Source organism: Protobothrops mucrosquamatus, unplaced genomic scaffold (genome assembly GCF_001527695.2).
Source record: "Protobothrops mucrosquamatus isolate PMUCROS unplaced genomic scaffold, P.Mucros_1.0 scaffold635, whole genome shotgun sequence".
NCBI lineage: Eukaryota > Metazoa > Chordata > Lepidosauria > Squamata > Viperidae > Protobothrops > Protobothrops mucrosquamatus.
Window position 1 is genome coordinate 1 of NW_015386927.1, and position 16,202 is coordinate 16,202.

At 41.1% G+C, this 16,202-nt stretch overlaps 1 protein-coding gene across 1 annotated transcript in view; it reads left to right on the forward strand.

The window, feature by feature from the left end:
* The first annotated feature begins 1,782 nt into the window (after positions 1–1,782).
* Positions 1,783–16,202, forward strand: part of SLC43A3 (solute carrier family 43 member 3) — a 27,288-nt gene continuing 12,868 nt past the window's right edge. The window contains exons 1-4 of the mRNA XM_015817759.1: positions 1,783–1,902; positions 4,523–4,740; positions 5,287–5,416; positions 15,289–15,335. Of these exons, the coding sequence (XP_015673245.1) occupies positions 1,865–1,902; positions 4,523–4,740; positions 5,287–5,416; positions 15,289–15,335 (433 nt within the window). The 5' untranslated portion in view covers positions 1,783–1,864. The remainder of the gene's footprint in view (positions 1,903–4,522; positions 4,741–5,286; positions 5,417–15,288; positions 15,336–16,202) is intronic.

A 16,202-nucleotide genomic window follows, 5' to 3' on the forward strand; every position in this document is an offset into this window, starting at 1 on the left:
GTTCCTGACTTTTAATGGAAGATGGGCAAATCTAGCATCAGACCTTGCCTTTAGTCATTGTATGTACCTTCTGTGTGGATACTCTCACTACTGCAGACTGGACACTATGCTCTTGAGGATATAGCAAGAAAGCAAAGATGTATGGGTAAGATTATAATGCAGAGACAGTAGACTTTTAGGAAATTATTGCAAACAGATAATTTGTCATTATAGTAAGCAGAAATTTGAGTTAAGGCATCAGGCTAGAAACTGGGAGACTGTAAGATCTAGTTTTGCCTTAGACACAAATCCAGCTGGGAGACTTTGGGCCAGTCACTTTTTCTCAGCCCTAGGAACCAGATAATGGCAAAATACCTTTCTGAAAAACCTTGCCAAAAAAACCCTGCAGGGTCTCCGAGAATTGGACATGACTGAATGGAAGGGAAAAGGGAGACATTTATGCTACTTTCCAATGTATGGTGTTCTATTTTCAAATTCAAGTAGAAATAATACATGTCAAAAGGATGATCGTAGATGTCTTTGTCCTTACTTATAGCTGTATGAAGTGGAATGTTTAGTCCTGTAAGCCATTCTAAACATTTTTAACAATACCAACCTTTAAACTGTAAGCTGCAAATAGTCATTCAGCAATAATTAAGCAATAATTCATTATCAACCCTATGGTCAAATATTATAAAAGATTGAACTCTGAGGGAGGTTCTCTCCTGCCTCTAGATAATTTCTGATCACCTACCATTGGATTGTAGGTTGCCCGCCTCTCTTTTTACTTTGCTTAGCCTGGAAGCTGTGATAAGGGACGGCAAGGCGCCAGCCTTTCCTTCTTGCTTGATAGGGGCAGGGAGAAGAACTTTGAATGGTGCAAATATTAGAGAAGCTGGTTGGGGAGGAGAAAAAGGAAACATGTAGGTACATATGCATTTTTTATTCTGTGAAGAAGGGGCCCTTGCATAGCAAAACAGTAAAATGTCTTAGGAGTAAAATTTTCATGTAGTATATAGCTCTGTGTGTGCCTTTGTGGCAGTGATCTTTGATATGAGAACAGAAGTGTGGAGATCCTGTCCTTAGTCCTATTTGTTAGTGGATACCTCTTTCTAATGAGCACCTGTAGCACTTTGTGGCTAGACCCTGCAGCTGACAACAGTTGTGAGATTCCAAACCCTTCTTTGTTTCAAGCCAAGTATCCAAGTTTTCATATTTCTGGCCCGGACAGCAGTAGGTGTCTGGTTCAAGCCATGATAACATCAAATGCATCATCATTTCATTATACACATGAAACAAAGAATTTGTTTCACCTGCATGACAATTTCATGATGCATGTGATCTTACTTGCCCTCTACTGTGGAAATCAATGCAGAGGGAAGGCATTTTCAAAATAAAGCCCTGGCTCACAAGGAAAAAATGATTCAATAGTTTATAGAAATGCTTGTAATCCTCATGTACCCCATATACAGTATGTCATATTTACCTGTAGCTAAATCAATGTTTGAGAGTCTGGTTCCAAGGATATTAATGAGACTGATATAACTTAGTACAGTGAGCTGGTACAGATGCCTTGGCATTAATGTAGGAAAGTAGGAAATGTCAGTATACCATTATGCTTCTAGTAGTGTCTGCAGAATTGATGTAGATTTCCACAATTCAGTTTCTTTGTTGCTTCATCTATTTCCTTCCTGCTGGAAGGGAGGAGACTCAAGGGAGGAGGCATAATTAATTCACTCTGTTACACATGATAGCTAGATGTGGTCAAGGATCAGTTTCTGCTTCCTCCTATTGATGATTCTTCTGAGCCACACGGTCTTCATTTGGAAGAGCTTTCTCTCTTGAGAAGTCCATCTGCCTTCCCTATTCTTTCCAAGAGCATTTTATGGAGAACAAAACTGATCCCGATGCCGAGAAGACTAGGTAGGTCAGAGATTGGTATGCTCTGCTCTTCCTTTTGATTGTTGCACAGCCTAAAATAAGCTAGCCAAAGATACATGTTTTGGAGAATTATCTCATTCTGAAAATAATGTAGCGAAAGTAAGAAAGACCAAAAGCTGTGAGTGATCAGGGATTCCATGAGGTTGAAAATAACTTAATGGTGAGTTAAGGTACTGAAGACTTGGTGGGTAGAGCGGATAATATTATGGAGGCATATCTGACGAGAGTGAAGATGATGGAACTCTGCTGGGAGGCAGCTGAATAGTAAGAGTCTGGAACAGGCTGCCTAATATGGTGACCTCCAGACACATTGGATTGCAGCCCTATTGTTTCCAGCTTTTCTCAAACTTCTCTCAAAAAGGAAGCTATTCAAGTGAGCTGGGAAAAATAACCCAGGAAGTTTCAAGAATTTGTTCACTATTTTGTGACATTTTAACTGCTCTGAATAAAGCTCTTGTGAGCCTGTATGGTGCAATGGTTTTTTAAAGCACCAGGCTAGAAACTGGGAGAGTATGAGTTCTAATCCTGCTGTAAGCACAAAGATAGCTGGGTGACTAGGCAAGAACAAGCGAATCCTGAAAATCTTGTTAAGTAAAATGTAGGGACTTGCCCACGTAGTCTCCAAGAGCCAGCAATAACTTAAAGGCATGCACACACATACCCACACACATTACTTGTATCTTTTGGATGACAGAGGAGGATAGGAGGCAACAAGATGTTTGCAACAGATCACAGTCTATAATGGACAGTGCAGTTGCAAGGGAAAAAACTCCATACTTTTGAGTCCCTTTTTAATCTGTATTTTTATAGAAGATTGCCTTTCTGCTTTTTAACTTATTTTGCTTTCTTAGTGCTTTCTTTCTTTTTTTTAAGTTGACCTTCAGCAAAATATAAAAAGGCCAGTTTGCTAGAGAAGGGCTACTCTACTCTATAAGAAGACCAGTTTGCTAGAATAGAGGTGACTGGATTTTGTGTCCTTTTGTCTCTGCAACACCACCTGGGGTGCTCACAAATTTTCATAGCAAAGGAAATTTGACTGAATTTGTGGAATGGAGCAGATCCAGAGGGATGAAACTAGACTTCAGTCCCCTTTCAAGTGATTGAGGGTGATGGGATGTTTGTTTACTAGCAACAAAAGCTCAGAATGAGTAGTTAAAATTTTGATAGGGCTGCAAATTGAGCAGAACCCAGAAATTGCAGAACATTATTTTTAACATTTACCACCACCCACAGTTTAGAGGGAACAGGTTTTTATTAAAAAGAATGTGTGATTAATGATTCACAAGCAAAGATGCAGCTATTAGTTATGCAATAAAGCGTATTTGTATATTTTGGGGGAGACACACAAAGAATTACATGCACATGGCCATGTATGAAGCGGTCCATATACAACCTATCACAATAACTGAAGACAAAACAGCTTCCATTTTATTGCATACAGGGTTGGAGAAATGTGTAGTGATGAGCTTGCCATAAAAAATAGGAAAATACTAGAAGCATAGAAAGTGAGGGGGTACCTGGAGGCACTGACATATGACAAGCAGGAGGGTAGGTGATTGACAGAATGTTGGTTGCCTTAACTTGAGCAGATGGCAGGATATGGCTCTGAATCTTGCAAGATGCTGGAGACAATGCTTTCCTGTTTAGCAATGATCGTCTGTATCATATAAGTGGTGATGCTACACTGGCATGGCTTCTTACTTTCATCCTTCTTCCTTTTTTGGGTTATCTACAGTATAAATGTAAGTTATATGTTCCTCAGAGCAATACTGGGGTGGAAAGAGCAAGTGATAGATAGACAAGGTTACAATTATCTCTTTCCTTGCTTGAACTAATAAGGAAGGATGTTAAAAACTTAGGGGAATTAACTTTTCCATTCCAAAGTAAACCTCTGCAACCTTTAAGCTTAGGTGGAGGCAGCATTTAAGCTTAGGTGGAGGCTTTCATTGGCAGCAAGGGTGCTCTTTTGCTGAGTGTAAAGGCATTGCAGTGGCAAACTGGTTTGATCAATCTTGTGAAGTTTCATTTGAAATGGCGAGAAGTTTCCTGCACACCCCAGCCCTGTCCTGTGAGCGATTGCTAGCCAGTCAGATGTTGTTTAGAGAATGCCTGTCACTGCCTGGACTTCACTTAAAACAAAGACATGAAAAATATAGCCAGCCTTCTTGGGAGGCTGTCAAGAGATGCCTAGCAACTCCACCAATGTTGCTGTCAGAAAAGAATTATACATTCCAGTGCAGAGGCAACTGAGTCATCTCAGTGTTGGATGAAAGCTTTCAATGGTTACCATAGTTAACTCGGAATTGTATGAATTGAGTATCTTTGTTTCGGTTCCAGGGGTTTATATCTGACTAGTTCATCCATTGCACTAAACCATAATGTTACTTGCTACCTTTTGTTCAGGATGAGGTATATATTCAATGCTGTGGCCTGTCTGCTATTATTTCTGGCTCAGCATTAAGTAACCCCAGGCATTTGGTGGCTTATTCAAGAAACTCTGGTGAATGAATGAAATTCTGGTTATTTAATGAAATAATAGTTTGGAACGAAGTGGGGACCAATCATTCCATTAGTTATTCTTTTTTCCCCCTTTATCTGCCAGATTAGAAAAGAAGGACAGTGCTCGTGATGCCATGGAGTCTCGGAAGTCAGGAACAGCCAAACGTCTGGCTACATTAATCTCAGGCCTGGTGGAGTGCATGTGCTTTGCAGGTGTCATTTTTGGGTGGACATCGCTGGTCTTTGTCCTCAAACATTTGAAGTACTTTGAGAACTATTGTGAGTCAGCCGCCAATACAACCATCAATCAAACAACTCAAGGTATGATCTGAGAAGACCCGAGGGGGAAGGTATTTTATCCTTTGTGCATTTATGAAGGTTAAATGAGCAACTAGTTTCATACAGCCATATGGTGGGAACATGCTACTTGTAACTCTCTCCAACCAAGTTCATCACCCTGAACTAGGTCCTGTCAATTGCTTGAACCTTTAAAAAACATTCCACCAGGGCAAAAACTGAAGATAGTTATCAACCCTATGGCCCATCACAATATGTGGCCTGTGGGCTTAAAGTCTGCTTGATGCTTACTAAAGTCTTCTCCTTAAATTTAATAACAGCAGTTGGCTTAGTGGTGCCACCGTGAAAGGTAAAAGGGTTTTGAATAGGAAACCTTTCAAGTCTCCTTGCATCTCTTATTCCAGAAGAGAACTGTTGGCTATTAAAAGTACAGCGTTGATGGGTTGGGCAGGGAAACCTAGAGAACCAAAAGCCAAATGTATCAGTACGGAAGATAAGACCTAATAAACATCTGCTTGTGGTTTTATGTGGCATTAGGGATTACTCTTAAATTTTCTCACTAATTTACAGGCTGTGCAGCTCAGGATGAACAGTTCTCTCTCATCTTCACCATTGGCTCCTTCATGAATAACTTCATGACCTTCCCTACTGGCTACATCTTTGACCACTTTGGCACCACAGCAGCCCGTCTGCTTGCCATGTAAGTGCTGGAATACACAACTCACTCCCTGTCTTTTTTTTCTCAGGGATACCTGATGCCAAAGAACCAAAGTGGAATTTCGGGTACACCTTTGTCTTTCATAATTGCATTATAAGAACTTGGCAGATTCTTTGATCAGATGAGAACCTGCTGAATTCCTTCCTGTCCTGCAACACTTAATCCCCAGGACTGAAAGCTTTCCTTTTGAGAGGGAGAGCTTAGGCCAAAAAAAAAAAAAAGAAAGAGGCAACCTAAGCTCTGAGACTGTCAACAACAGTCATATGCTTGCATATGTGTGGTTCTTGAAGCAGCACCAGTTTCCTTCTCTCAATTTGCTGATTGTGATGATGATGATGATGATGATGATGATGATAATAATAATAATAGGCTTCCACCATTTTCAGGTGGGAAATGCATGGAAATTACAGGGTCAATTATACAGTACGCTTAAAAAATTTTCTTGATTCCTAAATCTAGAAAACTAGCCTTCTCTATACATGTAATATGGCCTCTTGTATTATCACCCCATGATTATGGTCTCCTCCACTATCCCATATAAAATTTTGAGAGCATTCCTTTGCTTCCAAAATATTGCCCATCAAATGTGCCTCAAAAAATCTCCAGTCTTTGCTGCCTGATTCAGCAATGAAATGGGCTGGAAAGTGTTGAATGCTGGCACATTTCCCCATGAAGAATCGGGGCCTCCTCTGCAGGGACACTTGAGCTGGATCTGTAGTTGTAGCAAATGACCTTGGGGCGTGCTGAGGTATCCATATGGATTGCACTCTTCAGTCTGTGCATGGAGGGCATCATTATTTTGGATGGCTTCTTTGCTCAAAGACCACTTTGCAAAGAGTGAAGTGGAACATTATGGAAGGAAGATCTAGTCCACTTCTTTCATATTATAATGGGAAGCCTTTGTTAATGCAAGACACATTAAAATTGCCCCACAGTCTGAAACAGTTAATCTATGCTTGCTGTATGCATGGAGCAGGCTTCAGTGATGGAAGAGATAAAGTTCCTTCCATTCAGCATATGGTAACAGAAGGGAACGATGATGATCAGAAATTCTCTGCTGTACATATATAAAAATGTGCTCTCTCTCGCTCTCTCGCTCTCTCGCTCTCTCTTCTCTCTCTCCCTCCCTTCCTCGCTTTTCCAGTCTATCAGAACTGCCAGACAGCTGAAATGATAAATGACTATTATCTCTGACAACCCAGGCGGCCTCTATAAGCCCAGAGAACTGGGTTGTTTTTTTTACATAATACTCATCTCCACATACATTCATTAATAGTTTGCCACCCTTTTTTGGGGGGGGGGAGCTGCACCCTAAGAAAGTAGAATAGGAACTGCACTATTCCTCTCCCCCTATAATGATGTGTCTAAAGCATAAGTTCTTTATTCATCATAGTCATCTACTAAATGGAATTGGATATTCAGAGATAAATGCTTCTGATTTTGTTAGTATGTTTGGCATATTTTAATTATTTCATAAAAACTTGTGTAGGAAAAAGTAACGATAGAAATGTGAAAATTCATAGGAAATAACATAATTTAGAACCATTCCTTCCACATTTGTATAGAAATTATTAATAAAAAGATTGAATGGAGAACTCAGGACTGATCCTCATGGAACTCTGAGATATCTTTGTGATGCTTATATCCTACTTCAGTCTTCAGTCCTAGCCCTTCACCTTTTTTCAGTTTCCTGTGAATCCAACTTTTGGGGAGAGAAGGCTGAACCAAAATATGAGTTGCCCTTCTGCCTTTTCTTTTGCTAGCTGTTAGTGTTGCTTTGATGTTTACTGAGCAGCTGGAATATGGACTGATTACCTTTTCCTTTTGCCGTGAATATAGTTAAAGAAATATTTTATTAAATTTAGCTTCTTTTATTAACCTTATTTTTTCTTTCTTTCATGATATCAGCTCTGCTGTTCCTGACTACCTGGTCCTCTTTCCATTTTCTATATTAATCTTTTTTATATTTAGATTTTCACTAAACTGTGTTGGGTAGCTACACTGATTTCTTCTGGTATATATCATTTCCCCCCTTCATTGCAATTATTTATTTTTAGTTATCTCTTAGGAATTCCCATTGTTCCTGAACAACTTTTAAAATAATTTATTCAAAGCAATCTTTTTGTGAAATTCAAGATAGAGGTTTGACTCAACTTAGTTAAATTTCCTTCAAAAATCAAGAATTCCAAGAGTACAAAATTTCCCCAACGCGCCTACTAATTCTACTTCTTCAGCTAATTCCTCTCTTATCTATTAGTATCGAACTAAATGGAAATTCAGTGCCACAAAAATAGGACTCTCCATTTTCTTAGCCAGTTTTAGCATGCATTAAATAAAGGCTGTCGATGGCAGGACTGACTGGGAGAGAAGGTCAGTAGCTGGGAATCTGATCCAGTTGTCTGTTAACAAAGTGTGTTGATGATCAATTAGGAGTTGTAGTGAAGAGGACCGGTTCCCTTGTGTGGTGATAAAACGAGATCTTTGAGCCGTGTTGATTTGTATCTACAAAGCGTAAGACTCTGAGAGGCTTTCAATTGTGCCAGACCTCATCTCAGCTTATGCAGCTGGAAGTCCAAGGGTTCCTGCGTGACTACAATCCAGGAAGCTGGTATTTGCTGTGGCTGCACTTTAAGTTCCTTAATTGACTGCAAGTATTAATGGAGTGGGCAAAATTATGCACCTCATGTGAATGGACTGATTAACCACATGCAAGAGGGCAATGCTGAAGAGGCTATTTCCACCCCACACGCACACACACACACACTTTCTTCCCGGCTGTAGCAAGGCACGTAGCCAATTTCCTGGAGCTGGGCAAGTCTTCTGGAAATATTCACCTGCCCATGCAAAGCATGGTGAGGAAGACTCTTTCAAGGCCCACACCATTCCAGGTGGCAGGCCTGGGTCTGCATTCCAGTGGTGGGTGAGACCTGAGCAAAACAATACAAACCCTTGCCTCACATTTAAAGTATCACTAAAAGCCTTTCAGAATAAAGATAAAAGATGCCAGTCCAGTCTTGCCAAGGGAGGGCATTTTGTTCCTATGGCTGAGAAACAAAGCAAATAAGGAAACAGTGTGAATTTTGGAGCAAAACAATTCTTTCCTGCAAAAAATAGCTATTTGCAGGCTATTTCCCCCCCCACACACAAGTAGCTCTATCAGCCAAATGTTAGCCCCTTTGATTTTAATGGGAGCATCTAATATATGCTGCAGTACATTTTCTATTGTTAAAAGTAAGTCTTCATCCTGGTTCATCCAGCCGGGAATAAATAAGCAAACATGGCGACTGCTTTGGGAAGAAGGTTACAGTTTATTGCAGAAGAAAGATGGTCCGTGCAAGAAGCAGCAGAGGAGAAGAAAAAGAGGGAGCACATGGGCAGAAGGTCTTTTTATACCCTCTAGCCCTGCTTGGAGTAGTTTCCTGTTCCTGTGGCATGAATTTTGAGGATATTTCTGAGTGTTTTTCTAGGCCTTGATATCTGTGGTTTAATCCCATTATCATATCCTGCTTCCCAGGTGATGGGGCTAATGACTCTTAAGAGCTTCTTTTGTCTTGAGATCCCTGGCTCCAAACTTCCTGATGGTTCCACATCTGCATATGTATAAGACTAGCTACTGCTTTGGGCAAGGAGATGAGGCCAGGTTTGGTTTCTGCTTTTCAAAAACTGCTTTTAAAAATCCTTTTGGTGAACAATATCTTTCTTTCTGCCTTTTTAATATTTCCTTCTCTGGGCTAACTTCCCACAATATTAAAAAAATAAGCATGGTTGAGAAGTGACTTGCTTTGACTGGCTCGCTTTTATAGAATTCTAGGCCAGGCTTCTATTAATTAACTATACAAAGGCAGTTTGAAAACACAATTAATGCTGGTCAGGAAGAAACCACCCGTGACAATGTAAAGAGTAGGTTTTACTTTTCTTTCTGGGAGCTCGTGCCAATAGCTTGAAAGAGGTACGGTAGCAGTTAGGCGGGAGCAGTTTAGTTTCGCTATGAAAGAGGCAGCCTTGGTAGCCACCCAGCATTAGCAAAGCATCTGTGAGTCAAGTCAAACTGCTTCACTGCCAGTGAATGAAAGATGCAGAATGCAGCTGGGGGCGGGAGCAGCATATGAAATGGAAAAGGTTACAGTGGCTCCTTTTATGGTGCCAAAATTAGCAAAACTCATGTTAGAGACACGAGACCAATACTTTAAAAGCGAAACCCTCCAGTATTAAACCCTCCTTTTAAAAATCCCTTTAATGACCTTAGAAACTCTCCCAAGCAGAATGGAATGGCTCCAAACACCAACTTTGGACTGGCCAGGCTGAGGAAAGTGCTCAGTCACTGGTAGGCAAAGCTCCTTGCAGGTTTCCCATGGTGTAGAATTAAAGAAAATGTTACTTCTAAACCAGCAGAGGCAAGACTGGGAGAGAGGCCTGGAGGGGTGGAGGCAGAAGGCGCTGAGTTCCATCAAATGCATGCAGCCTGAATACAACCACTTCATTACGGTAGACAGTTGGGGACGTAGGGATTGTGCTAAAAGCTTTTTGGAAAAGGAAGATGGGTGAAGACATCTGTTGGTACCCTTGATTCTATTGCTGATGTTCAAGTGGATTAAACAATCCATTTCAATCTGTAGAAAGGGAGGACAACCTTTCCTTTGGAATTACTTATGGGAGCAAAGAAGGGCCGTGGAAGAGTCAAACAAGGAGGTACATAGCAGACCCCAAAGAAGAAAGAATGAAATTCAGGGCATCTGCCTTTCACATAGGTTCGTAGGAGCCCAATGAGGTCTGTGGTCAGCAGGGTACTCCCAGGCCTAAAGCAGCCAGAAGATGTTTGTAGCCACCTTTTGTAGGTAGAAAAATGAAATCATTAGTTTAGGAGGGGACATCATACTAGAGTCCAGGGGTAGGCAACCTTGGCTCTTTTATGACTCGTGGACTTCAACTCCCAGAATTCCTGAGCCAGCATGGCTGGCTCAGGAATTCTGGGAGTTGAAGTCCACGAGTCATAAAAGAGCCAAGGTTGCCTACCCCTGGATTAGACTGTTGGAATGAGTTGGAATTAGGATGGCAAATTGTGTAGGCTTTCTGAAGAGCAAACATTGGAAATAGCTTTAGTGTGGAAAAGGTCTCAAAATGACGAGAGAAGAGAGAGGTTTCCTAATCCCAAGTTAATGCATCCGATGCTGCTAATTGCAATAATTAGGCCCATCGGATTCTATAGATCCACTGAGCCCAGCTTCCCTGGATGAATGCAGAGGTGCTTGCTTCTGTGTGCTGCTGCTTTTTCTCAGTTATATACTGAAATATAAAGTGTCTTTGACTCATTTTCATAGCGATCTGGCAAGTCATGCCTTTCATTATTATTGCCAGCCTAAAAATAGGGGCTTCAGAAAAAGGTCAGAGAGCCCAGCAAGTGTCTTTTTCAAGTTCTCAATGAGGATACTGTCTTCAGAGGCACATTTTCAAGTCCACCATTTCACTCTTTCCCCCAACGTTTGTTGGGGAAGTAGGAGAGAGAAGGGGAGGTAAAAAAACCCTCTTCACTCCCCCACCCATTACTGGATTGCTCAATTTTCCTTGAGTCTGCTCTTTGTATAAGAAATTATTGCTTTCACTCCATTGATTTGTCTAAGTCAAATCACGGACTATTGCATACTTATTGTGGTTTCAGTAAATGTTGCAAGAATAAAGGAACAATTCCCCCTCCCCCTCCCAAACCAGTTAACTTCATTGGGTAACTGCATGAAACATTTTCAGTGTGGCAACACTGTACAGTACTGAGGATATCTGAAATTAGCTAAGATGGTTATTTTTGTTTCTGCTGCAAAAATGCATTTGAGAATTGAAATTCGTCTTGGTCTTTCTTAGTGGTTAGATGTGACTCACCATTCTGAAGATGTGATATTGCTAAGTGAAAATACTATATTTCAAATATGTATTTTTCTCAAAATTTAATTAGTACTAAGTTGCACTGTAGTAGGAATGACACTAAACTGTTGACATGAATGTGAACTAGCCAGTCGAAAGGTTCTCAACCATTTTTTTTTTAAAAAAAGTTACAGGTAAAATGTATATGATTGACTGCAGGTTTTACTTTCCCCTGCAGTTTTTATATATCTAGCTAGAGCTGGGATGGCAGATTAATTATTTGGATGACAGCAGGGGTTGGTGGAGAGGATTTAACTCTTTCCTTTCCTTCAATGACCCAAGAAATTCATTACTTTGTGAAGAAATCCATCTAGTGGTAACAATAAGTAAGCTCCACTGAAAGCAAATAGCAGTTTCAGAAACAGGTTTTATTTCTTAATTAGGGGAGCAAAGGGTTAAACACTCTAGAGACTTGCTATGAATCAATCTTGGTAGCTGATACTTTTGATCTTTTATCATGTCTTCATACAAAGTGATATTTAACTTGCATGATGAAGTTTGTGTGAAAGAATTCCTGTGTGCTTCTTGTGTTGGCCGAAGATGACTCAGGAGTCATTTGTTGAGAACATGAATGCATAATGCTGCCCTTAGCCTAGCCTCTGCCCACCATAAAGACAGTCTCTGTTTGTCTTTTTTTTTTTTGCTTGGTGGAAAAAGTGATGTTTTCCAAATTCTCCAAGCACAAATACATTTCCTGGTATGTATTTCCAACACATCACCAGGACCAGATGGACTACATCCCAAGGTTCTGAAGGAACTGGCAGATGTGATCTCAGAACCACTGAACTATATTTTTCAAGGATCCTGGAGCACTGGGGAACTACCAGAGGACTGGAAAAGAGCTAATGTAGTTCCCATCTTCAAAAAAGGAAAAAAAATGGATCCAGGAAACTACAGACTTATCAGCCTGACCTCAATACCTGGGAAGATTCTGGAAAAGATAATCAAATAACGAATCAGCGAACACCTAGAGGCAAACAAAGTCATTACCAAAAGCCAACATGGTTTTGTCATAAACAGATCATGCCAGAGAAATCTTATTGCATTCTTTGACCAGGTGACAAAATTAGTGGACCAGAGGAATGCTGTGGATATAATTTACTTGGACTTCAGTAAGGCATTTGATAAAGAAGATCACAACCTACTACTTGATAAGATAGAAAAATGTGGGTTAGACAGCATCACACCAGATGGATTTGTAGCTGGCTGACCAGCCATACTCAGCATGTGGTCCTTAATGGAACTGCATCTATGTGGAGGGAAGTGTATAGTGGAGTGCCCCAGGGCTCTGTTCTGGGCCCAGTGCTCTTCAACATCTTCATCAATGATTTGGATGAGGGGATAGATGGGGAACTCATCAAATTTGCAGACGACACCAAGCTGGCAGGAATAGCCAACACTCCAGAAGATAGGCTTAAGATACAGAAAGATCTTGACAGATTTGAACATTGGGCGCTATTTAACAAAGTAAAATTCAGTGGTGAAAAAAGTAAGGTTCTACATTTAGGCAAGTAAAACCAAATGCACAGATATAGTATAGGTGGTACCTTGCTCAATAGTAGCAACTGTGAGAGGGATCTCGGAGTCCTAATGGACAATCATTTAGATATGAGCCAGCAGTGTGCTGCAGCTGCCAAAAAGCCAAACAATGCTAAGCTGCATTAACGGAGGGATAGAATCAAGATCACATGAAGTGTTAATACCACTTTACAATGCCTTGGTAAAGCCACACTTGGAATCCAGTTTTGGTCACCACGATGTAAAAAAGATGTTGAGACTCTAGAAAGAGTACAGAGAAGAGCAGCAAAGATGATTAGGGGACTGGAGGCTAAAACATATAAGGAACGGTTGCTGGAATTGGGTATGTCTAGTAGTTTAATGAAGAGAAGGACGAGGGGGGACATGATAGCAGTGTTCCAATATCTCAGGGGTTGCCACAAAGAAGAGGGAGTCAAGCTATTCTCCAAAGCACCTGAGGGCAGGACAAGAAGCAACAGATGGAAACTAACCAAAGAGAGAAGCAACCTAGAATTAAGGAGAAATTTCCTAACAGTTAGAACAATTAATCAGTGGAACAACCTGCCTCCAGAAGCGGTGAATGCTCCAGCCTGGAAGTTTTTAAGAAGAGACTGGACATTTCAGACATTTGTCTGAAATGGTATAGAATTTCCTGCCTGAGCAGGGGGTTGGATTAAATGACCTCCATATTATTATTATTATTATTATTATTATTATTATTATTATTATTATTATTATTATTGTTGTTGTTGTTGTTGTTGTTGTTGTTGTTGTTGTTGTTGTTGTTATCTATTGACTAGTGCGTGCTGTTGCAAGCCAGTCATGCTGTCTCTCCTCCAGACACTGGTACCTGCCCTTCATGGGCATCTAGTCTCGGGCTATCTGCCCGAGAAGAAATTTTCCTACATAAAACCTTGCAAGGTGCATCTTAGACTTATGTGGACTCCTTATATACCTCAAAACATTTTTGGTTTAGAACTGCCAGTTCCTACAAGGGTGAGGCCCTGGTGTATTGCTGAATATGTGAAGTTCAAGTGGTGTAAGTGGATTATACAAGAGCTATTGTCACTTTCTTGTCTCTGCCTGTCATCCTATTGTGGCATATCCCATGTAATTGCTGTAAGATAGTGTCATTTTGTGCACTTTGTGGGGTATTCATACAGTAGGCATTGCAATCACTTATGACAGGAGTCACCTTGATTGGGATATTTGGCGCCTGGTGGTGAATTTACTAAGAGTTTGACTAGTTCCCTCTTGTCCACCAATCTTTAGTCTTTTACAAGGCTGATACATCTCTGTCCAGAAAAAAAAGGCCCATCTGAGAAGCAACTGAAGTTCAATCAGGAGTTCCACTCTATATTTATCCTCCACCCCCCACCCCTTCCAATGTATAGCTGAGATGTTTTTGGACAAATGTCTACTAGTCTCAGAGAAGATTGGTAAGCTGGTTGGCTCTCCTTCCTGTTGCTTGGACTTTCAGAAGAAGAAAAGAGAACTGATTTCAGAAACACTTAACCTGACATGTTACTGGGTACAGAACATCTCCAACCAGGTGATAGGTCACTCGGGCTTTGCACTTTGCATTACCTCAAAGCCCCCATCCTAAAGTTCCACTAGCCAGATGAGACTTTGTGCACTGGATGTGCAGAGAGGCTGCTTCTGGCATATCCAGGAGCTGAGTGGAAGCATCAGAAGAGGTTCTGTTGAAACTGCCAGAGGCAGCCTGAGCAGTGAAGGAGGCAACTACTTTGCTTTGCTTTCTGAAATATAGACTGGATGTTATTTTGTGAAGAGTTTCAAATCATGCTTCATGTGAAACTTCATGATTTTGTTGTTGTTAATTGCGAAGTCGTGTCCAACCCATCGCGACCCCATGGACAACGTTCCTCCAGGTCTTCCTGTCCTCTACCATCTTCTGGAGTCCATTTAAATTCACACCTACTGCTTCAGTGACTCCATCCAGCCACCTCATTCTCTGTCGTCCCCTTCTTCTATTGCCCTCAATCTTTCCCAGCATTAGGCCCTTCTCCAGTGAGTCCTAATCATATGTACGATACATTACTAATTAGCTTAAACTAGAATTTAGCTCCAAATTGTACTTGCCTGCTCACTTCTCCCATTTCTTTTAATTTCAATCTTATGTTCTCTTCCTCGGTCAGCATAGTTTCTTTCATTCTCCCTGAGTATTTCCAATATCTTCAATCCAAAACTTCATTTTACTGATACATCTGCCTGACCAGTTGACCTTCTTCTTCTAACAATGCCCATAATTGCCACAACTACCTACCATATCTACTGACCTACCTATCTAAGTTAAGGATGGAAAGCTGGAGAAGAAAGCCACAGTATCTGGTGGAGATGAAGTGAAAATATGCTACAACTTCATATACACTCACAGCTCAGGCTCTCCTTTTGTTTTCTAGATCCTCCTACACCATTGGTACTCTCCTCATTGCATTTTCTTCAGCAGGTGAGTGCTTCTGATGAAGAGCCCACTTGAGCTCACTAAACATGTGTTGGTATCCATGCCAGTTGCCAAGAGCCCAAATTCTGATCATGTGACTGCAGAGACTGTGTGACAGGCATAAGTGCAAGAACTGGTAATAAGTCATGTTTTTCAGTTGTGTTGCAACTTTCAAAGGTTGCTAAATAAATGGTTGTAAGTCTAGGACAGGGGTGTCAAACTGCCAGCCCGCGGGCTGGATGCATCATCTGGAAGCCGCGCCCACCCCATTGCCAGCAATGGCAAAACCGGCCCGATACGTTGTGCAATGTCATGTGACATCGCGAGTTTGACACCCCTGGTCTAGGATTACCTGTAGTTACACAGTTTGGGAAACTTGGATAAATTTTACTGATTTTGTAGTTCAAATTAATACTGTCAGATACAGACAGTATCTTCAAGTTATACAGAAAAGGAAATACTGTACTGCCAGGTTTTCTTTCATATAAAGGTAACAACTGCTGTTTTTTAAAATTTTTCTTTAATGCGACTACTAAAAAACCGCAAGATCCTTGTTCTCCCTATTCTATTAATTCATCCTTAACTTAAGGCAATTTAGTGGGTCCAACTAGTGATAGTGGACCATGGAGTTAAGGGTAATACATAGAATGCCTTGGTAACTGGTTAATAATGGTTGCCGGCTCCCAGGTATGGTCAGCTGATTCCATCGCTGACTATAGGGGGCGAAACCCTGGCCCCCTCGGAGAGGGTTCGCAACTTGGGGGTCCTCCTGGACCCACGGCTGACACTGGACGACCAGTTGGCGGCTGTGGCCAGGGGGGCGTTTTACCGGGTACGCCTGGTGCACCAGTTGCGGCCTTTTCTAGACCGGGA